The sequence below is a fragment of the Peromyscus maniculatus genome, chromosome 8 (genome assembly GCF_049852395.1).
Source record: "Peromyscus maniculatus bairdii isolate BWxNUB_F1_BW_parent chromosome 8, HU_Pman_BW_mat_3.1, whole genome shotgun sequence".
Classification (NCBI taxonomy): domain Eukaryota; kingdom Metazoa; phylum Chordata; class Mammalia; order Rodentia; family Cricetidae; genus Peromyscus; species Peromyscus maniculatus.
Window position 1 is genome coordinate 53,397,952 of NC_134859.1, and position 22,865 is coordinate 53,420,816.

General features: G+C 48.2%; 1 protein-coding gene across 9 annotated transcripts in view; it reads left to right on the forward strand.

Moving 5' to 3' along the window:
- The window catches only part of Myh10 (myosin heavy chain 10), a 164,877-nt gene that overhangs the window by 118,292 nt on the left and 23,720 nt on the right, over positions 1–22,865 (forward strand). For 5 of the 9 annotated variants that reach the window (XM_042282237.2, XM_015992356.3, XM_015992357.3 and 2 more), the window contains 12 exons: positions 1,410–1,472; positions 9,351–9,544; positions 9,646–9,767; positions 11,276–11,345; positions 11,568–11,728; positions 12,050–12,158; positions 12,247–12,378; positions 13,621–13,827; positions 18,845–18,982; positions 19,386–19,509; positions 20,862–21,033; positions 22,214–22,426. In XM_042282237.2, coding sequence (XP_042138171.1) covers positions 1,410–1,472; positions 9,351–9,544; positions 9,646–9,767; positions 11,276–11,345; positions 11,568–11,728; positions 12,050–12,158; positions 12,247–12,378; positions 13,621–13,827; positions 18,845–18,982; positions 19,386–19,509; positions 20,862–21,033; positions 22,214–22,426 — 1,705 coding nt within the window. The remainder of the gene's footprint in view (positions 1–1,409; positions 1,473–9,350; positions 9,545–9,645; positions 9,768–11,275; positions 11,346–11,567; positions 11,729–12,049; positions 12,159–12,246; positions 12,379–13,620; positions 13,828–18,844; positions 18,983–19,385; positions 19,510–20,861; positions 21,034–22,213; positions 22,427–22,865) is intronic. The other 4 variants (XM_015992360.3, XM_015992358.3, XM_076542649.1 and 1 more) reach the window with 1 other exon arrangement.

The window sequence follows — 22,865 nt, forward strand, 5'->3', positions numbered from 1 at the left end:
GGGAGAATCCTTACCTCTGTCTTTCCGAGCGCTGGCACCCAGGCTTTCCAACCCTGTTCCTCTGTGTTGAGTCTGACCCTGAGGCTGCCCTATATGCTCAGCTGTTTTCAGCCCTTGCCCTGCTACAGATGGGCTTGAGGGCAGGGGCCACTGTTGGCAGAACAGGGTGAGTCTTCTCTACCCCAAGTTTGGTTTGGCTCTGCTGGCTTCTGCTCTAGAGTAACCCAGTGTTGGCTCACTTGGCAGTGTCACTCTTGGCTGGAAGTCCTGTTGCCCACCAGCGTAAGTGACAGGTGGTTAGATCTGAGACAAGAGATCTCAGAGGCCACATGCTGCTGTACAGCAGAATACAGCAGAGAGGCAAGCCCAGGCTTTGCCAGGTTTGAGGACTGTGTTTCACACACAAGGTCAGTGCCAGGTTCAGAAGTTAGATGAGGGAGCCAAAGTAGAGACTCGTCTCTGTCCCTCAAGATGGAGAGATCTTTTGGGCAAGAGGAACTTTTTCCTTAGGAAAAAATGGCCCTGGTGAAACATATAATTTTTTTCCCTTTCATGCTGCTGGAATGCAAAAACAGGAAATGAGGGGTTGACCACAAATGGGGAATATACAATGTGTGCATACAGCTTGCCTAAGGTGGCACAGTCCCTTGAGCTGAAGACATTTTGTGTTAAAATCCAGTTTGCCCGAGAGTTTCACGCAGTTTTCTCAAGGCCAGACCAAAAGGAATAAAAGTATTGATGGCAGCCCTGCCCTAGAGATTCATAGTGCCCTGCTTTTATTCAAAGCTGTTGTTTGGGGATCTTTCAACCAGCTCCATAGGAATTCATGCCCTTGCTCATTCCCTATGCATATAAACAGCAACAACTAAAGCTTGTATTGTTGTGTGCGGTGCCTCCTAGGGCATTTTCGTGAGTAATGGTGTGATCAAAACAGTACAATCAGTTTGGCATTTGCTACAGCAGAACTCAAGTAGTTAACCAATCTTTTACAAGTTTGTATTTGAAGTGAATTATGTTTCCAAAATCTGTACTGGAAATTCTAACGGTAAAAGCCACCGCCTTCTCATTTCTGCCAGTACTCTGGTTTACCCGCAGTCTTGCCCGCATTTACTGATTGCAAGACAGATTAATTAGTGCCTCATTACTCTTAAATATTGTCAATATGGCATGATGCTCACACCTGGAGTTGGGAATGTGCTCTTTTGATTCAGCTTAAATTTATTATAGAAAGAACTTTATCCAAATGCACAGATTCTCTAAACAGTAATTGTTGCTTAGGATCTGCCCTGGACTGGCTACCTTAGTAGCCCCATTTCAGAGTTTACTTGTGATGTCAAATGTCTTTCACACTAACCGAAGTGTTTGTGTATCTGCTCTTCTGTCCTGTTTTCACTGTTTCTCTGCTTTAGAGATTCAGAATATTCAGAGAGCTTCTTTCTATGACAGTGTTTCTGGTCTTCATGAGCCGCCAGGTGAATGTATACAGCCTGCAGGGCCTCCAAAACAGAAGGGTTTTAAGGCCACAGGAGAAGTGGTGGGGGTGGGGGCTGGCAGGGTGGCCTGGGAGGTGGGGTTGGTTTGGGGGTTTCTGTTCGTTTTGCTCATAGGCCCTGCATGAACGTCCATTTCATGCTCTGTTTCCTTATACTTCAAGGCAACTGTTTGAGTGCATAAATAATTGAGTCGCTACTGCCTACACATCGCTTCTTATTTACGCATAGCACTTAGAGTGTCGCATAGTAAAAGGTATGTCGTTCACTACCTTTTCCAATCGTGCCATTTTGATACACACTTCTCTAAGCGAATTGTTAGGAACTGACCTGCTAGGTGGCCTCTCTTTTATCCCTGAATCACCCTTTAAGTTTTCAGCTCTTAAGGAATTCTAAGAAGGCAGTTTCTCTCTTTAAGCTATTACATTTTGTGAACAAATACTTGTGTTTACCTCGGGATTGTTGGTCTCATTGTTCTTTTGGTTTGGACTTGGGATGTTATCTGGCTGTGGCCTTTCCTTTTGAACTAGAGGCGATGAACCTGTCTGTAAGGCTTGATTTGTTCATTTTGAGATCGAGGCCCAGTGGAATGTTCTTAGAACTATTCTTCGCTCTTAAAATTAAGCTCCAAATGTTTAGATTTTGTATTCTGTATCCTTAACCCTATTTTCAGATATATATCCTAGAAGTAACTAGAGGGCTCCCAAAAGCCCAGGATAATATGAAACTCACCTAGTCTTCCGATTTTTTAATGAAACTGTAAAGTAGCAATATTTGAAGGTAAAGTCAGTTTCATCCTCTAAAGTGTATGAATTTGGAACATGAGAATGCTAAAGTCTAACCCCATCTCAGAAGTTACTTTGGAAAATGTTACAGGGGTGTGCTGTTTGATCCATGTCAAGATTCTTGCCCTCAGGTCGAGCTGGCAGACTGTGGGGGAGGCCAAGTGCAAGCATGGAGTGGGAGCACAGACTAGGATATGACAGACAGGGCAGCCCACAGTGAGAACGCCTCAGAAATCTGCAAGCAGAATCCGTTAGCCCAGCTGTCTGTGGCCCTGGGGAGCCCCGAGGATGCTGGGGGAGGCAAGGAAGCAGTTTTTCAGATTTGTTTGGTCTATGACTTGTGCTCTGTCAAAGGTTGGCATTTGGGGCAAGGCTGAGGCAGAAGGATCACCCGTTTGAGGTCAGCATGGGCTGTAGAGTGAAACCTGGTCTCAAAACAATAGAAAAATTAGCAATAACTGTTGCGGACAGCTCCCAAAGCAAAGTGCCCTCTCATTTCCCCAGCACCTGGCCTTGGGGAACACACCATGGAAAGATGGAGGAAGTTGCTAGAGTGAGTTGCAACCCCACACACCAGTGTCCACGTGCAGCTTGACCAAACCCTGCTCCTGTGAGACTTGATCTTTCAGGTGCACAGACCAGGCATCTGTTTGAACGGGCAGGATCCAGTAGAGAGCCCCTCTTCTATGTCTTCATGTCAGGAACAAGCAGCTAGCCCGTCACATCCCCACCATAGCACCAAAGACTGCCCCTGGCTCTGGCTCCCCTGTGCTGTGACATGGCTTTTGGTGAGCTCCTCAGCTGACCTGACATCTCAAAGGTCTCAAACTCTTCTCTCAGAATCCACCCACCCATCCACCGTGGGTATGTGTAGTCCTTGAACTTGTGAATATTCTACAGCAAAGTCTTTCTCTCCTCAAAAACTGTTTCTGGGTCTAAGAGACTCCAGGGGAAGAGGAGGGTTTGAAGATGACAACTGGAGATGCTGTATTGTCGTGGTTTCCTGGAGGACAGTGACAGAGTTCCTGGGACTGATTGTGGATGGCTGTGACGTGCTGACCTGTAAGGAAACACTGGCAGCCCGGCAAGCTAATGTGCTGTGCGTCCAAGTGTGTTTGTAGCGAAGGGCTTCACAGACCCTGCCTCAAAACCAAAACCAAACCAATGAAGTCATAATATTGAGGAAATAAGTTTTCAAGATTTCAAGGATAAAAATGATCCTAGGGTAAAGAGACGTCGAAAAGCACCAAAAATCAGACAGGAAGAAGGAAAGACTGGAGAGAGAGGGGATCCCTGTCATAAACATGTGGGTCCCGCAGGCGTCTGCCATAGCCCCGAGGAACGATCTCCCTGTGCATATTGGGGACGTCCAGACTTCTGAAGACAAAGCAGATGTGGAGGATGCAAGCCCACTGAGCCAGCAGAGAACAGTACCTCAGAGTCAGTGATGGCAGAGACGACTGCTCAGTGCTTCTGGACTTGAGGTCGGATTCGAACCATCTGCCCTGGCACTGAACTGTCCTGACATGTTCTTTACGTACAGCACCATGTAGGTTTGGAGCCCCATGGGTGCTAGATTGCAACCAGCAGGCCTGGAAAGGTACCAGGAGAGAGAAAAATAACACAAAATGTGGGAAGTGCCGTGAAGTGGGTTTTAACTGCTGGCGACTCCCTGCCACCTCCCAGCCTCCAGAGAAGCCGTCCTGTGCTACAGCAGCAGCTCTTAACTTGACCTGAGAGTCAGATTTACCTTAATTTGGGGGAAAAGCTTTACTCTAGCCGTGTTTAAACCCTGACCCTGAGGATCTTCTGACTCACTCCAGAAGCAGTCTTGTCCCTGTCCAGTAAGGTGGAAAAAGAGCCCGGAAGCGTGGTGCATACTGTAGCCCCGCACTGGGTGGGCAGCGGCAGAAGGGATCACAGGGCCAGCCCGAGCTACACAGTGAGACCTCTCACAACACTTTTTAAGGAGCATTAGTGGACGCTCCAGTTAGAAAAGGAAGCAGGGATGACCACTGAACCTGCACATCCATCCAGTGACCAGAGTACCTGTTCTAAGTATCATCTTAGGGTTTGGGATTCAGGGCTGTCCCAAGTCTGTGCTTAGTGAAATTATCATCATTTTCAGTGAGTGGACTTTGTTGTTGTTGAACATACCCCTTGGTACTTGTTTATCTTGAGTTTTACCACCAGTTGAAAAGCTCAAGGAGAAACATCATGTAGGCACTGCGTCTGGGGTGACTGATATCTGACAAGGACACCAGGCTCTCAGGGTCAGCAGGGGCATGGCAAGTACCCTAGCTTTTTTGTTCGTTGGTTTTTCTCCAGACAGGGTTTCTCTGTGTAGCCATAACTGTCTTGGAACTCGCTCTATAGACCAGGCTGGCCTCGAACTCACAGAGGTCTGCATGCCTCTGCCTCCTGAGTGCTGGGATTAGAGGCGTGCGACACCACCGCCCGGCATGCCCTAGTTCTTGATGTTCAGGAATGTGCATGTCGCTCTGGCTGCAGCTGCTTTAATTATGAAAAACAACTGTCTATTTTCTTGTTTTGTTTTGTTTTTAATCAAATCCACATTAGCTCGGAGTGTCCCCGGGTTTAGCTGATAGGCAGTCAAGCAGGACCACCAGTATCAGCATAAACTCTAGCCCCAAGCTGACGGGGAGGCAGCCTGTGAGAAAGGGCTTCCGAAGGGGGTGTGAGGGGAAGGGAGAGCCTGCCAGGTCAGTTCACCATGGTGCTTTTTCCTCAATCACATGATCTTAGCCACCTCGCGGCTTCCTGGAATTTTCCTAAAATGTCTACCTATGCTAAAATTATTCTAACAGATTGGCTCTAAGCACCAATTCTGTACTGGTTGTGAATCTGTAATTGCTGTGTAGATATCATAAATATGTGTGATTGGATGTCTCTGGGAACTCAGAGCAGTTAAATATTCAATTGCTGAAAAGATTGCAGGACCCTGAGGCTTGCCTCACACCTGCTGGAGGCCCTTGCCAGGAGAATAGAGTCTGTATGCTTAGCCATCCTGCCTTGCTTTTCAAATGGATGGTGAATAGGTTTCCTCACTCTTCTGACTTACATTAGCTACAACACACTTCAAATTCTTCAAAAAGCTTAGTAAGTACCAATACTTTTGCAGATTTTTGAAAAAGATATTGGAAACATCTTGTTCCTCCTCATCTCCTAGGTGGTTCTCCACAGGAAGGGCCAGTTAAGAATCCTGGCCCTAGACAGCATCACCCTTTATAGAAACTGGTGATGGCAGTTTTATGGTGAGATAAATGACATGCCATTTTCTGTAATTATAAATATAAAACCCATCTAGTTCTGACTGTTGAAGTTTTATAGGATAATAAAGTGTAGGACAAAACACTTGCAGTTGTTTGCACCTTCTAGGGAACCCATGATGGATCCAAGTGCCCCCCACCAGCCCTAGCTGGGCTTGGCAAAGGAGGGCACTGCCCGCTCTAGCTTGCTGGCGCTGGCTCTTGTGTCTGAATTGTAGTTTTCTGTCTTTCTCTCCTTCTGTTCTCATTGTTTGCACAAGAAAAGACCCTTCTAAAGAGAAATGTATCTGAGACGTGGTTTTTAATGAAATCATACATTTAGGGATGTGTTCCAGGTCATTTAATGACTTTCCTAAAGTGTTTGTCTATTACCTACAAGCTAGTTTCTCTCAGTGGTGGAATCCAACCCTGAATTTAAATGGTAAATTTTAAAAATCAAACAGCCTGAGAGTCTGAAGCATTCATTTTTGGTAAACCTGAATAATTTTAAAGAGCAATCCAAAGCTATTAAATTTGAAATCAGGCTGGTGGCGACAGTGCTTTTGATCATTGGCATTGTGAGCTGGACCCTGTGGCGTGCAGAATTATAGACCCACCCCACCACTAGCCTGCCGCAAAGCTATTGTAATTGGATCCTTGGAAAGTAAACATGGCACCATCTCTCTTTTGTGGTAGTGATGATTTGTTCTTTAGGTAATCCTTCTTTTCCACCAGCAACTGTTTATTAAATAGCTACCAGGTCCCTGCAGCATGCTCTGGCCTGCACTGGGTGGTCAGGAAGGCAGTAACAGTCATCCTGGCCAGTGGTCAGAGTGACTGTGGGACAGCTCCCGAACCCCTGAGGGTGTGAGGTGCTGGGAAAATGTCCTCCTTAGAAAGCTGAGTCAAGCCGGGCATTGGTGGCGCACGCCTTTAATCCCAGCACTCGGGAGGCAGAGGCAGGCGGATCTTTGTGAGTTCGAGGCCAGCCTGGGCTACCAAGTGAGTTCCAGGAAAGGCGCAAAGCTACACAGAGAAACCCTGTCTCGAAAAACCAAAAAAAAAAAAAAAAAAAAAGAAAGCTGAGTCAAGCAGAGAAGATGCACAGATCAGTGGGAGGTGTTTTCTCGGGAACTTTTCTCTGCGATTCAAAGGTCAGAGGAGGGAACAGCCTGCTTTGCCTTGTGAGCATTGTGGAGACAAGAGCCAAAGTTCTCTGAGGAAGTTAAGGAACGGAGAGTTACAAGTGTCGGGGAGTTGGCCGTGTGACCAGCAGGGGAGAGCAGGGAGAAAGGATTGGTCCTTGTACCCTGGAGGTTGCGAGTCTGGCTGGCTGGAATGCAGGCTTATGTGGGAAAGCGAGCCGGCAGTGAGACTTGTGTGGACAATCCCAGTTTGCCTCGGTTGTTCCAACCTCTCCTTTTTGCAGCGCTGCGGCGTTCAGCCTGTCCTGGGCCCCTCACCTCCACTTCAGTGGCTATAGGCAAACCACTTACAGAGTTTAGGTCCTTCCCACCCAGCCACAAACCCACTGCTCTCCCATCTGACCCAGGAGCTCACCCTCCAGACAATCAGTTGCTCAAGCCGGAATTCTAGGAGCTGCCCTTGACACATCTCCTTATCAAATTGAATTAATTATGCAAGCAAAGTGTCCTGCCACCCGAATGTGCCTCGACTCTCCTCTGTGACATCTGTCACTCATTCAGACTGCCCTCATCCCCAGAGCCTCGATCTTCACGATGGCCCTGCTCACTGTCTCCTGGGCACTCCCTTCCTGCCCCGAACTTGTTCACCCCATCTCATCCTTAGTTTTCATGTATTAAATGGCAGTGCCCAGACAGGGATCTCTGATCTGCACTTCTCTCTCAGCGTTTCAGTGTTTCTGTCGCTGCATTTCCCACTTGGTGACTTAAATATATTTCAAACTATGCTCTGTTCTCTCACTAACACATGAATTATGAGTGTTAGGAACAGATGTGACCAGATGCATGAGTCCAGATGCAGTACTGTAAAAGCAGGCATGATGGGCACCTCACACGAGTTTGTAGAAGACAGAGGCACCTTCGTGATGTCCAAATGGGAGAAAGCACACGGTTCTGGGGATCGGGTGCTGGGTCGTCAGGCATATGGGGTTTAAAGCCGTAAGTGAAATCACTTGTCTCAGAGCATTGCTAGAGACAGGAAGAAGGCTGACATCTGTGCTCCTTTCTCGCCATATCCTAGAAGGATTTCACCTGAGTTTAGATCCCTAGAGAGTGCCAAGATGGACAGGATAAGTGAAGAAGTCGTCTTGGATCACAAGGCAGAAGGAGCTAGAGAGAGGGGGGTTCACTGGAGAAGCTGGGAGTGGAGTGGGCAGGGTCATTAAAGCAGAAGTGAAGAGAGTTTAGGAATCTGCTGTGATGGCCGGCAGGTAAACATCTGGGGTCCAAGAAAACAAGCGCAGGGCAGCATCCGTTGCCTTCGCAGTACTGGGCAATACTGGGTAGGACTGGAAGAGTGGACCAGAAGCTCACGTCCCAGTTGGCCATTTGAATGCCGGGAAGATGGTGGAGGAAGGTGACAGTGGCAAACATGTCAACTCCAAAAAGAAGCCGGCCTCTGTGACACCGAACGAGAAGGGGTTAACAGGAAGTTGATGGAGGCGTACAGTTTACAGGCCGGGAAGGGCCGGTTGGTGCCAGGGGAAGGGAGGGAGGTTGAGGCACAGAGAAGAGTCAGTCCTCAGTGGTAGATGGTGGGTGAACTCCAGGGCACCAGCACAAGGAGTCACCTTGATTCTGGCTTTGAAGTCTGGTGTTGGAGGGGCCTGGGAACCACACAGGCTCTTCTCACCCATCCTCCAGTTTCCATCCCAGACCTGCCTCAAGGGTACTTTACCCCGGACCAGGAGCTCCTCTTCCGTAGAAACCTCACTGGAAGTCAAGACTCAACTGAGATCTTGTACATAGAGCCCCTACCCAGGGCCAGGTCCCCACAAAGAAACGCGGTGGCTGTCAGAGTTGAGGAGAGTATTAATAATGACAGGTCACTTCCTATTCTGATTTCTCATCAAATGTTCGAGAAAGCACACGGCCTCTTCTGCAGCAGACAGGCTAGTGGCTGGCTCTCTTACACCCTCGTGAGAAGGATCTGTTGTGTAGATCTGTAGAAACACCGTCCGCTTTAATGATCTGGGAATGTCTGAGGAGGCTCGGTCAGCGGTTTTCAGAGGGGTCCTTCCGGTTTGTGGTTGTGTTACTTGCCCTTTGAGGAGACACACAGTGCTCAAAATCAAAGTGAGGTAGTCTGTCTTCCTGCATTTGTCCTCAGGTTCAGATGGCTTTCTTACTGAAAATGTGCTGGCTCAGGATAACTGGTCCCTGGACCCTGAGCAAATCTACAGAGTGGATCTGTACAGTCACTAGCTTTCTGAGTAGATGACGAGCCATTTCTTCTTGTGAGACCTCTCCCTGCGTCAGTCTGTGTATCAATAATGCCAGCCAGAGATCCTTCCATTTGCCTAGTAATGGCAGATCTCACAGGCAGGACCTGAGCAGACAGGGGGCCCCTGAGCCTAGCGCAGGGGAAGGCACGTGCCCGCAGGGTGGCAGGTGGCATTTGTGGAAGCACTGCGGGACTCCTGCCGTATCAGTGTGTGGCTGTTAGCGCCTCGGCTTGTGCAGTGTCTGAATGTGCTGACTGCCTTTCCTCGACGGCACCTCTCACCATCTGTTCACAAAGCTTGTGCTGCTGCACTATCACTGTCTCTCCTTCCCCCTCAGTCACCACTGGGTCACAGCTGTCCTCTCCTCTCCTCTCCCCAGTGGACCGAATTGTAGGTCTGGATCAAGTCACTGGTATGACCGAGACAGCTTTCGGCTCTGCGTATAAAACCAAGAAAGGCATGTTCCGAACAGTCGGGCAGCTGTACAAAGAATCTCTCACCAAGCTGATGGCCACTCTCCGGAACACCAACCCCAACTTCGTCCGCTGCATCATTCCGAATCACGAGAAGCGGGTATGGGGGGGGCGGGGCAGAGCGAGCGCAGGCTGGGGTTCTGAGTTGACCAGGGCCAGGCTCCTGAGATGAAACCGGAAAACTGTTGTTTGCTCTCACAGGCTGGAAAACTGGACCCGCATCTCGTGCTCGATCAGCTTCGCTGTAACGGTGTCCTGGAAGGCATCAGGATCTGCCGCCAGGGCTTCCCCAACCGGATAGTGTTCCAGGAATTCAGACAGAGGTATCACTAACTTTACCTATTTTGTCTGAGTCCTAGCTACCTTAGCATGAATGAAAATGCTGATATGAGGAGGAAGGTTTTCCTGTGTTCCCTGCAGTGGGAAGGTCCTGAGTGTCCTACTGTACAGAACGGCCTCTTCTCGGCACCGAGACAGGCTCCATCTTCAGAGCCTGGAAGTTAGCTAGGAGATGAGCAGCTGGGAACTTAACTGTTGTTCGTTCAGACATGTCTATTTGAAATTTAATATGTATTTTAATATAACAGGTATTGTAAGGACAGATGAGTAGTGTATGTAACATACAAATAAAATAAAAAGAAGTTTAAAATACTCCAGTAATAGCCGGGCGGTGGTGGCGCACGCCTTTAATCCCAGCACTCGGGAGGCAGAGCCAGGCGGATCTCCGTGAGTTCGAGGCCAGCCTGGGCTACCAAGTGAGTTCCAGGAAAGGCGCAAAGCTACACAGAGAAACCCTGTCTCGAAAAAAAAAAAAAAAAAAAAAAAAAAAAAAATACTCCAGTAATGATTTCTGGCAGTATTTTGGGATGGTTCCATCTTTCTTCAGTAAATGAATCTGTATATAAATGTTTCCAGTATATGTTTGTACACACAATGACAGACCTTTAAGAATAATAGAAAAGTGGATAGATTAGAAAATGATTAAGGTAAAAACTGAAGGGAAGAAATTGATTGGTATGCAGTGGCAATTGGTACAGACACGGTGGAAAATGCTTTGGGAAGTGATTTTCTAAAGTTGTTAACTCAGCTGCTTTTTTTCTTCTGGAAACCAGATTTCAAAATATGCCCATTGTTGATCCATAAAATCATTAGGGGCTTCCAGGTCAAAGAAGGGTCCCCATGGCCTTAGTGTCGCCATCCATCCATGTTCCCCGCCCCACCCCTATCCCAGAAGAATCAACTCAAGAGGCTGTTGTGGTCCTGGGTGTCGTCGGGAAATGATGTCAGGAGCCCACTGTCTGGTAGTCACTTTTTATTGCTAGGAAAAAAAGACATAAATAGCATCCGGGGTACCAAGTTATAATGGCCGCCTTCCTGCTGCAGAGTTTTTCTAACTGAAGTGTGACTATTTACAGTGAGGTGCTGCATTTTAAGCCCAGAACTCAGTGGCCTTAAGTACACCCATACCAATGCCCTGCTGAATGTCACCCTGTTGTCTTCTGGGGTTCCGCATAGAAGTTCGTGGATTGCTCTTGAAGCCTTTTCAATTATCTGATAAATGCTTACAAGCTGCCTGGCTGAAAGTACAAAGAACCAAATCCTCTCATCTTAAAGATGTGGACGTTTTATGGGAAATGAAGAAAAACGCCAGGTTTTCAATGCCAGCTTTGATTCTTCTCTGCTGGACCCCTAAGCCTATGCTTTGATCTGAGAGAATCAACCTTGCTTTTACTCCAGCTTCTAAGTAGGAACAGGACCTGCAGGCCTGGGGTTATCACCGGCCCATGTCTTGATCTGGCCTGTCATTATTTCTGCCTTCTTCTTTCTCCAGATACGAGATCCTAACTCCCAATGCCATTCCTAAAGGATTCATGGATGGCAAACAGGCCTGTGAGCGGATGGTAAGATTTTGTTGTTGTTGTTGTTGTTGGGTCTTTCAGACAGGGTCTCTATTGTATATCCCTATCTGTCCTGGAACTCAGAGATCTGCCTGCCTCTGCCTCCCAGATGGTGGGATTAAAGGTGTGCGCCATTACACCTGGATTCTTTGTTGTTGTTGTTGTTGTTGTTATTGTTATTATTACTTTCCTATAGCAAAAATAAACAAGATCTTTCTCTCTTAGATCCGGGCTTTAGAACTGGACCCAAACCTGTATAGAATTGGACAGAGCAAGATATTTTTCCGAGCTGGAGTTTTGGCGCACTTAGAAGAAGAAAGAGATTTAAAAATCACTGATATCATTATCTTTTTCCAAGCTGTATGCAGAGGCTACCTAGCCAGAAAGTAAGTGGACTCGTGAATCCAGCACCTCTGAAGCATATTCTTGGGCTGGGCATTGTGTTGGTGCCCATGATGCAAGAGGGCACGAGATTGACAGGCTCTACCCTTGCGGAAGGTGCATTCCCATGGGAGCGGCATCTGGGTGAACAGCTGTACATCCTAGACAACACACAGTCACCAGGAAAACACACAGAGCCAAGAAGAGAAACAAACGGGTTGGAGTTCCCTTCAGCCGAGGTCCTGGGGAAGCCCTCCCTGAGGGCCGGCTACCTAGGGCGGCCTTCCATGAGCACCTGTGAAGGCGTTTTCCTTTCTCTTCTTCAGGGCCTTTGCCAAGAAGCAGCAGCAGCTGAGTGCCTTAAAGGTGCTGCAGCGGAACTGCGCGGCCTACCTGAAGCTGCGGCATTGGCAGTGGTGGCGTGTCTTCACCAAGGTGGGCTGGGCTGGGGTCTTCCTCCTGCAGACTTGGGGCAGCAGGCCTGCGCCAGAGCGGGAGTGATGAGCTGTTCAACTTGTCACAGGTGAAGCCCCTCCTTCAAGTCACCCGCCAGGAGGAAGAACTCCAGGCCAAAGACGAGGAGCTGCTGAAGGTGAAAGAGAAGCAGACGAAGGTGGAAGGGGAGCTGGAGGAGATGGAGAGGAAGCACCAGCAGGTGTGTGCCCCCTCCGCACCCCGGTGTCCTAACGGATGTGCGAGCTGCTGTTCCGCCGCCCATGGACAGCAGCTCGCACATCCGTTATAAACAGCCACGCCCACCACATTTCACTCATTTTCAGAGTGTTTGTGTTTTCACTAGAGTTCACAGCGACACTGGGGCTTATGTCTAGATTTATGTGAGTTAAAACCCACCGCACCTTTCCTTTCTCGGTCTTTGCACACACAGTAGGTCACGATGGCTATGACGCCCGTGGCTGACCCTGCGTGAGAGGGGCCCCCCTGCTGCCTCCTCGTGTCTGCTTGTGAGGGAAAGAGAAGGTGAAGGGCGTGGGGCTGAGCCAGGGCCACTCTGCTTCTCTGCAACCCTGAGGCGGTGCCCCTCTGTGGGCGCTTGGAAAAGTAAAGCCAAGGAGCGCTGATGAGTGACAGAACAGCATCGGCGTGGGAGGCCGAGAAGATTCACTTGATATATGGCAGGCGTTGCTAGTTCCCAAGAACCTGGTTGTTGTTTTATTTTTAGTGTTTGGTTTAGTTTTCAGTAGAGTCTCACTCTGTAGCCCAGGCTGGCCTCAAGCTCACGGCAGCCTCTTGCTTCAGCCTTCCAAGTGCTGGGATTACAGGCATAAGCCACCAAACTGGAACCTTTATAACCCTTCAATAGTCCTCTCTCTTCGTTATCTGTCCCTTCCAACTTAGTGGACAAACTATAATTCTTAAAGTGGTAAGAACTTATTTGTTTGTTTGGTTGGTTGGTTTTTGGTTTTTCTAGTTTCTCTGTGTAGCTTTGGAGGCTTTCCTGGAACTCACTCTGTAGCCCAGGCTGACCTCCAACTCACAGAGATCCTCCTGCCTCTGCTTCCCAAGTGCTGGGATTAAAGGCATGCGCCACCACTGCCTGGCAAACTTAGTATTTATTATTCAAGATAACTTAGGGCAACAGAAACAACCAAAAATATTTTCATGTAGTTTACTTTATACATATACACACAAGACACACTTGAAATTTTGTCAGATGTTTGTTTGTTTGGAGGCAAGGTCTCTCTGTGTAGCCTTGGCTGGCTTGGAACTTTCTGTGTAGACCAGGCTATCCTGGAACTCACAGATCCTGTTCCTGTGTCCCATATTTTTGACATGCTGTGTCTGAGGCAGCGGGCACTGACTGGGAAGTCTCGGGGAGTCTCTGTGGTGGGTGCACTCTGGCTGAGCCCTGGCCCCGGCCCCTGTGTTGTGCTTCCAGCTGCTGGAAGAGAAGAACATCCTCGCAGAGCAGCTACAGGCTGAGACCGAGCTCTTTGCTGAAGCGGAAGAGATGAGAGCGAGACTCGCCGCCAAAAAGCAGGAGCTGGAGGAGATCCTCCATGACCTGGAGTCCAGGGTGGAGGAGGAGGAAGAGAGAAACCAGATCCTCCAGAATGAGAAGAAGAAGATGCAAGCTCACATTCAGGTGCCGGGAGCTCTTAGAACTGACTGTCCTTGGGTCTGGGGAGCAGGTGGGTTCTTATCTACGGAGAACAGGTCACGTGTACCAATCGTTCATCTGGACCACAGACTTAACAAGGTTTCTGCAGACATGGGTTTATTATTTCAAGTAGGAATTCTTTGTCTTCTAACGTGGCATCTTGCAATGTGGAGACGCAATGTGGAGACACAAAGGCAGAAACCAGCCAGGGTCCGGAGCATTCCTTAGACCTTAGGTGGCCCTTCATATTGTCAGTTCTTACACTCGTTCCAGTGGTTACACGGGCCTCTCCTAACTGCGGTCGTTCATGAGAAATGCGCGGCACTGATGGAGAACTATTAGCCCTGCCCTGGGGCCTTGAAATACAAGCTCTGGTCACAGAGCACAGCTCCCCACCTGGTTGAACACCCAGACAGATGGCACAGACAGCGGGTGTCCTGTCTGTGCCCGGGCACACACACATCTCCCTTTTCCCTGATCACATCCCTTCGGTCTCTGGTGTCCGCGCCTGCCACCACTGTTGAGAAGCCAGCCCCGAACTCAGGCAGGAACATTTCTCCCTTAGCATTCTTACTGCATAGCTCATCTTTGCAATGCACAGCAATCAAATGTTTATCAGAACGACTAAGCACTGGACTGAATCAGCCAGATCCGTCCCTCTTCAAGACAGTTTTCAAATAGTCCGTAAGTTAGTGGAGTGCCACAAAAGCTGTACAAGTACAGGGTCTTTAACACTGTTAATCTAAGATTTTATGTCACAGTAAATGAGTTCACAAACAGGGTGTTGTCAGACCCTAGCAGTCCTGTTCAGATGTGAGATACAGTGTGCTTATTTCCATTGGTATTCATAATCCATTAACAAAGAGAGTTACAGGAAGTGTATCCAACCAAAACTACATAGACCCTAGAATTTTGTTAAATCTTAGTTCGGGGCTGGGGCACAGATGCCACACTATTATATGGAGCTCAGAGGTAACTTTGTGGGGTCAGCTCTTCTACCTTCCCTGGGTGCTGGGGACTGAGGCCAGGTCAGGAGGAGACTGTGGGGTCATGGCCAGGCTTGTGTGGCCAGTGCCTTTGCCTGTGGAGCGTCTCACCGGCCTTGTAGCCTGTATTTTTACTACAGACTTTCGCATTTGTGTGTGTGCCCACGCTACCCAGGGCAGAGGACAGCTTGTAGGAGCTGAGCCTTCCCCTCCACCGTGTGGGTCCAGGAGTCCGCAGGCTTGGCAGGGGCTCCTTTCCCCGCTGATCCGTCTGACTGCCCCTTGCCCTGTTGATGGGTCTGGTTTTTGGCATTAAATTTTACACTAATTTTAACCACTTCCTAAGAAGTGCTTGCATTTCTTTATCCAAAGGCTCATGTTTCTTTATTTAAAGCACAGCTAGGTCCTTGTACAAGGAGTTAGCTTCCCGGTTTGTTTTTCATGATGTACGTAAGGTTCATGTTCTCCTAAATAGACATAGGCTTCTGCATCCGTGGTTTTGTGTGTGTGTGTGTGTGTGTTTTTCCATTTTTTTTAAAATATATATATATATTTTTTTTTATTTTACAATACCATTCAGTTCTACATAGCAGCCATGGGTTCCCCTATTCTCCCCCCTCCCACCCCCTCCCCTTACCCCCAGCCCACCCTCCATTCCCACCTCCTCCAGGACAAGTCCTCCCCCGAGGACTGTGATCAACTTGGTAGACTCAGTCCAGGGAGGTCCAGTCCCTTCCTTCCAGACTGAGCCAAGTGTCCCTGCATAAGTTCCAGGTTTCAAACAGCCAACTCATGCAATGAGCACAGGACTTGGTCCCACTGCCTAGTTGCCTCCCAAACTGATCAAGCCAATCAACTGTCTCACCTATTCAGAGGGCCTGATCCAGCTGGGGGCCCCTCAGCCTTTGGTTCATAGTTCATGTGTTTCCATTAATTTGGCTATTTTTTTTTAATAATTGAGTAAAACTGAAATTTATTATAAGCCACAGTCGTCCTAGGGACCTCCATGCTATATATATAGCCTCTATGGTTCTATGGGTTGTGGTCTCTTTGTTCTTTATTTTATATCTAGAATCCACCAGTGAGTGAGTACATACCATAACTGTCTTTCTGGGTTTGGGTTACCTCACTCAGGATAATTTTTTCTAGTTCCATCCATTTGCCTGCAAATTTCATGCTTTCATTGTTTTTCTCTGCTGAGTAGTACTCCATTGTGTATATGTACCACATTTTTTTCATCCATTCTTCCGTTGATGGGCATCTAGGTTGTTTCCAGGTTCTGGCTATTACAAATAGTGCTGCTATGAACATAGCTGAGCATGTATCTTTATGGTATGAATCAGCATTCCTTGGGTATATGCCCAAGAGTGGGATGGCTGGGTCTTGAGGTAGTTCGATTCCTAATTTTCTGAGAAACCGCCATACTGATTTCCACAGTGGTTGTACAAGTTTACATTCCCACCAACAGTGGAGGAGTGTTCCCTTTGCTCCACATCCTCTCCAACAATGGTTGTCATTGGTGTTTTTGATCGTAGCCATTCTGACAGGTGTAAGGTGGTATCTCAGAGTCGTTTTGATTTGCATTTCTCTGATGATTAAGGATGTTGAGCATTTCTTTAAATGTCTTTCAGCCATTTGTAGTTCTTGTTTTGTGAATTCTTCTGTTTAGCTCTTTAGCCCATTTTTTAATTGGACTGTTCAGTACTTTGATGTCTAGTTTCTTGAGTTCTTTATATATTGTGGAGATCAATCCTCTGTCAGATGTGGGGTTGGTGAAGATCTTTTCCCAATCTGTTGGCTGTCTTTTTGTCTTATTGACTGTGTCTTTTGCCCTGCAAAAGCTTCTCAGTTTCGAGAGGTCCCATTTATTAATTGTTGTGCTCAGGGTCTGTGCTGTTGGTGTCTTATTTAGGAAATGGTTTCCGGTGCCAATGTGTTCAAGAGTGCTTCCTATTTTCTTTTCTATTAAGTTTAGTGTAACTGGATTTATGTTTAGGTCTTTGATCCACTTGGACTTGAGTTTTGTGCATGGTGACAGATATGGACCTATTTGTAATCTTTTACATATTGACATCCAGTTATGCCAGCACCATTTGTTGAAGATACTTTCTTTGTTCCATTGTATAGTTTTGGCTCCTTTGTCAAAAACCAGGTGTTCATATGTGCATGGATTAATGTGAGGGTCTTCAATTCGATTCCATTGGTTGGTATGTCGGTTTTTATACCAGTACCAAGCTGTTTTTATTACTATAGCTCTATAGTAGAGTTTGAGGTCAGGGATGGTGATGCCTCCAAGGGTTGCTTTATCGTATAGGATTCTTTTAGCTATCCTGGGTCTTTTGTTTTTCCATATAAAGTTGAGTATTTTTTCTTTCCAAGTCTGTGAAGAATTGTGTTGGGATTTTGATGGGGATTGCATTGAATCTGTAGATTGCTTTTGGTAAGATCTGCATCCGTGTTTTAACTTACCTGGACATCCGTTCCAGTGCAGTCTAAAATTATTTATGGCATTATGAAATTGTAAGGTATAGAAGTTTTTTGTTCTTTGTTTTTCTTTGGGGTGTCAGAGATTCCAAATCGACTACATGGCCCCGAGACCCCCATTTTGACTCCTTGCACTGTTTTGTTTTTCTCTGCCTCTGAGACTTTGGGCGATTTCTGATGCCCTTTTTAACCAGAACTGTCTTTCTATTGGGTTTTGAAGATGAGTTTCTTGGTTTTAGCATTAATAGGATTACCGTAGAAGATCTAGAACATACAAAGCATTGAGGCCCGCTCCCCCTCCCGCCGCTCTTCTTGAACCATCTGAAACAGTGTGCACGAGATGTCTGCTCACTGAAAAGATACTGAACACACCGCTCTGTTGCCTGGTTTTGCCACCTTGTGAGTGTGCGGTACAGGATGGAGTTAACAAAACCCAGGCAGTATGAGCCGGGGGCTGATAGCTGGAGAGGGGGATAGAGCACCCTAGAGATGGAGGAGGCTTAAAAACCTGTCAGTCACCGCCTGTGGGATTTATATAGATTTTGATACCAGAAAATGGATTTTTTTAAAGAGCCATTTTTATTTTTTAAGAGATGTAGTCTGGAGGCTTTTTGGATGAAATAACATGCTTGAGATTTGTTTTAGAATAAGCCAAAGGAAGGAGGTGGAGGTCCCCATGAAGGAGATGGGTCGTGAGTTGATTCCATGCCACTTCAGGTAGCATAGAGGGCGTTATGCTTGGAAATGTGCTTGGAGCTTTTCATTACACCTCACAAGATTTATTCTGAAATTAACCATAAGTAAAGCCTTTAAGCCAAGTTATTCTTGGGTTACTATGTACAACCATGTCCACTGATACATGTTTATTATCATATATAACAACATAGGATGTGGATAAAGATAAGAACATTAGAGTAAAACTGTAAACACTTCATTCTGTGTAAACACTTCATTCACTGTGCAAACACTTCATTCACTGTGTAAACACTTAGATTTCATTCACTTTCACTACACGAGTGAGTGGTGCTGTGCAATTGTCTCATATTTCCCATATCATTGCGCAACGTGAGTTTTAATTACTGTGTGTTATACCACCCCACAGATGTACCAAAGCCTAACTGTAAAGCCTTTTCCCATAGTTTTCCTGGCATTAGAAACGGCACTGTTAGTGTTCGGCTTGGCGTTGCTGGCCTGCAATTCACAATCTCCTTTGCCTCAGCCTGCTGAGTGCCGGAGTTACAGCCACTGCCTCTACCCCCAGCTCATAGTGTGGTGGTTTTATCAAATCACCCTGACAGTTTCCTACAGTGTATTTGGAGGCATGTTTCCAGAGCTTGCCATGTCGGCTTCTGAAGAACTGACCCAGTTTGTGCTCTCACTTGTGAAGACACAAAGACCCGCCTCGTTCTTTCAAATCCCACCGAACACACATGAGTGCGTCGCTCCCCCTGTGCGCTCCCCTGTGTGCTCCCGCCGTGCGGCTGAGTCTGGCCGAGGAGCTGGGGAGACTGACGTAGGCTTTTCTTCTCCAGGACCTGGAAGAACAACTGGATGAGGAGGAGGGGGCTCGGCAGAAGCTGCAGCTGGAGAAGGTGACGGCAGAGGCCAAAATCAAGAAGATGGAAGAGGAGGTTCTGCTTCTCGAGGACCAGAACTCCAAATTTATCAAAGTAAGACCAGTTCCATGTGGTAGAATCCAGAAGAGAGCTTGGCATATTCACCAACTGTGGCTTCAAACTGAAAAGGAGGGGGCGAGAAAGTTCTGGAGAATTTTAGTTGCATTTACTTCCTCTGTAAGGCTTCCTGTCTGGAGTTCTGAAGACAGTCAAATGTCCTTAGGACCTTTTCCAGTCTGTTCATTTACGCCACTTGTATCACCTGGCACTCGGGCTCTGAACACCAGGCAGGCACCAGGCAGGCACCAGGAGAGCACCAGGAGAGCGCCTGGCTACCCTGATACAGCCCACTGGAGCAGCAGGGCCCAGTTACCCACTTTTTCTCACATCACAGTAACCCCAAACTCAGGGTGCAGTTTTGCGCGTCTTTTCTAAAATAGGTTGTTTTTCTACTTAGGAAAAGAAACTCATGGAAGACCGAATTGCTGAGTGTTCCTCTCAGCTGGCTGAGGAGGAAGAAAAGGCAAAAAACTTGGCTAAAGTCAGAAACAAGCAAGAAGTGATGATCTCGGATTTAGAAGGTTGGTGTCAGCCAGAGACGCTCAGGACAGGGACTCGGGGTGCTGGGATTGTGCTGGGGTCAGGACAGTGGCGGGAAGCGGGCATGGTGACTGCTTGTGACAGGGACGTCACTGTTACCGTAGATCTTTCTGGTCATGTCGCTTAGTGGCCGGTGGAATCGAATCAGGATGGTTTCCTTCTTTTTAAACTTGCATTTGGTGAACTTGGTTGGGGTGGAAATTGATTCTGTAGGCCGCTGGCCTTCTGGACATTTGATTAAACACTGCATGGAAGGACCCAGGTGACACCTCACAAAGGGACTGGCCAGATGAGCCAGATGGACCCTGGAGAGGAGCAGTGTCAGCAGCTCTGGCAGAAATGATGTCAGGATGAGGTGGCTGCAGATGGACAGAAGCAGTGAAGGGCACTTAAGCCTGTCCCTGGCCCCGCAGCTAGTGAGCGCTGTCTGCTCGGCCCCGCAGGGCTGTGCCCACTGGCTTTCTTTTCCTTTTCCAGACAGGGTTTCTCTGTGTAGTTTTGGAGCCTGTCTTGGATCTCGCTGTGTAGACCAGGCTGGCCTTGAACTCACAGATCCACCTGTCCTCTGCCTTCTGAGTGCTATGATTAAAGGTGTGCATCACCACGCCCAGCCTGCCACTAGCTTTCTTAATACATACTTTTTCAATGAGGAAAAAAATGGGGTTGTGGTTTGTTTGTTTGTTTTAAATACTTCAGGGTTGGAGAGGATTTTTGGTGGTGGTGGTTTGGGTTTTTTGGTTGGTTGGTTGGTTGGTTGGTTGGTTGGTTGGTATAGATAAAAGACAGGATGTCAGTATAAACTTCTCTGCTGCCCTTTGGGTCCTCTGCTGAGAGGTGCCCATGACACAGATGTGTCCATCCAGTCATCCTGTGGCACGCTCTTAGCAGAGGGCTCCTGCTAACGAACTCAGGACTCGCCGGTCACACTGCTGGAGCAGACAGTGGGAACAGAATTGGTCGGCAGCCTTTATTAAGGGACTGCAGCAGAGAGGCTGGGGAGACAGATGGCCTCTGCCCACTCCTCGGTCTCACCAGGGCTTCTAGGACCAGGGGACTGGGGCTAGGCAGTGACTGGTGTAGCCCTCCCGCTAGTGCCCTTTCCAGATCATCTTGGCTCTTAGCAGTGTAGACTCACTTCCCCCAAAGGGGAGATCTTTAGACACCACCCAATTTCTCTTTAAATTCTCTCCACATACTCATTGATCTCACCTCCAGCCATCTCGGTAGGTCTCAGGTGACCAGGCACTTGACTCGGGGTTAGCAAGGCAGTGACCGCATCCACTCACTGTGTGTGCTCTGCGTGTGGTGAAGGCTGCTCTCTCTCGCCCTGCAGAACGCTTGAAGAAGGAGGAGAAAACGCGTCAGGAGCTGGAAAAGGCCAAACGGAAACTGGACGGGGAGACCACCGACCTGCAGGACCAGATTGCTGAGCTGCAAGCGCAGGTCGATGAGCTCAAAATCCAGCTGGCCAAGAAGGAAGAGGAGCTTCAGGGAGCGCTGGCCAGGTCTGCAGCGCCAGCACACCTGGGGGACAGCTGGATGGGCAGGCCTGCGTCTCGGCCCATATCCAGGAGCACCGGAGAGCGCCAGGGCACAGGATGTGGTTTCTTTAATGCCGGTTATAACATAAGTTCATGAGAAACCCAGCCCAGCAGTACCTAATTTATATCAGGGCAGCAAGGTCTCATAAACCACTGTCAATATTTAGACTTAGAAATAATTGTCACATCTCAAAATCCTGGAAGGGGCGCCCCAGACAGCAAGCTCTTTACCACGCCAGATGTTTTCTTTTCTGTACATGACAGATTCGTCTCTGGGTTTTGGAACGTTCGAGGAAATAACATTTCAGAAATATTTCCTCTCTTGTTCCATGATCTGATATTTAGTCCAAAGCCATTTGGAATATTGAAACCATTTCAAATATTTGTTTCTGTCTAGTATCTCATTTTTAAAGAGTTAACTACTTGGCTACATGGTCTTGGAGCTTACTTTATAACATGTTTTAATTAAGAATAACTTGTAATGGGGCTGGAGGTGTAACTCGGCTGGTGGAGTCCTTGCCTGCCATGCCCAGCGCCCCAAGTCTGATTCCAGCACTAAGTACAAAGGTGCATGCCTGTAATCCCAGGAGGTAGAGGCAGGAGGATCAAAAGTTCACAGTCATCCTGGGTTCAGTGAGACCATGTCTCAAATTTGAAAAAGAGAGGAGAACATCTTATTAAAATTTTCTGGGCCTTGTCACTGTGAGTCCAGCCAAATACTTTCTGACCTGGAAATGGGCCTTCTCACTTGGGAGACTCTAGAATTAAATACTGTTCCCCATCAGAAAGCTCTGCCAGCACTTACACCATGCATGTAAGTACGAAGATGTGCCAAAGAAAGGGGAAGCAGAAGGTGCGAAGGTTGCAGGCCTGGACCACAGGGGTGCTCCGGCTGGTGGGGCAGCCCCCCTCCAGCAGGGTTCCGACCGTAACATCTCACTTCCGAGGACATTTTAAAGTAGAGAAACACATCTCTCCCTGACGCCCACTGCTAGTTTGGGACCTTCTGCGGTCATTTACCTGGGAACCCAGTGCACCCAGCAGGCCCTTGGAGGGGTGCTGTGACTAGCATTGGTGATGAGGGAGGAGACAGCCCACCCACGCGCCCGCCACCTGAGTGCCTTTGTACCTGGGTCTTTGACAGAGGGGACGATGAGACGCTGCATAAGAACAACGCGCTTAAAGTCGTCCGGGAGCTGCAGGCCCAGATCGCTGAGCTCCAGGAAGACTTTGAGTCGGAAAAGGCATCGAGGAACAAGGCTGAGAAGCAAAAACGAGACCTAAGTGAGGAGCTGGAGGCCCTGAAGACAGAGCTGGAGGACACTCTGGACACCACGGCAGCCCAGCAGGAGCTACGGTGAGTGAGGGGGCTGCTGTGCCTTGAATGACGGCCTGTTTCGCCCTGGGAGGATGACGGGGGAAATGGGTGAGGAAGCAGCTGTGGTTGTGACCAACCAAACAGCACAGTGAGAGATGGGAGATGTGGTCAGAGCTGCGGTCAGAAGGGCGGGGTGGCCATACCCAGAAGGGTTGCAGAGAGATGAACAGAGAACGAGATGGGACCAGAGGGAAAGGCGGGATAAACAGACGCGATGGAGTGGCCTGGCACCTGCAGACGTTACAGTTGCCATGCAGAGTGGAAGTCGGGCAGATGAGGAGGAGAGGGTCCAGACGAAGAGCCTGGAGAGGCAGCCCAGAGGAAGAGGGCTTGCTGAGCAAGCAGAGGCCCTGGGCTCAGTCCCCAGCTGAGCTACAGAAGAAAGGAGAGTAGTCCAGACCTCAGGCATGGGTCTGCA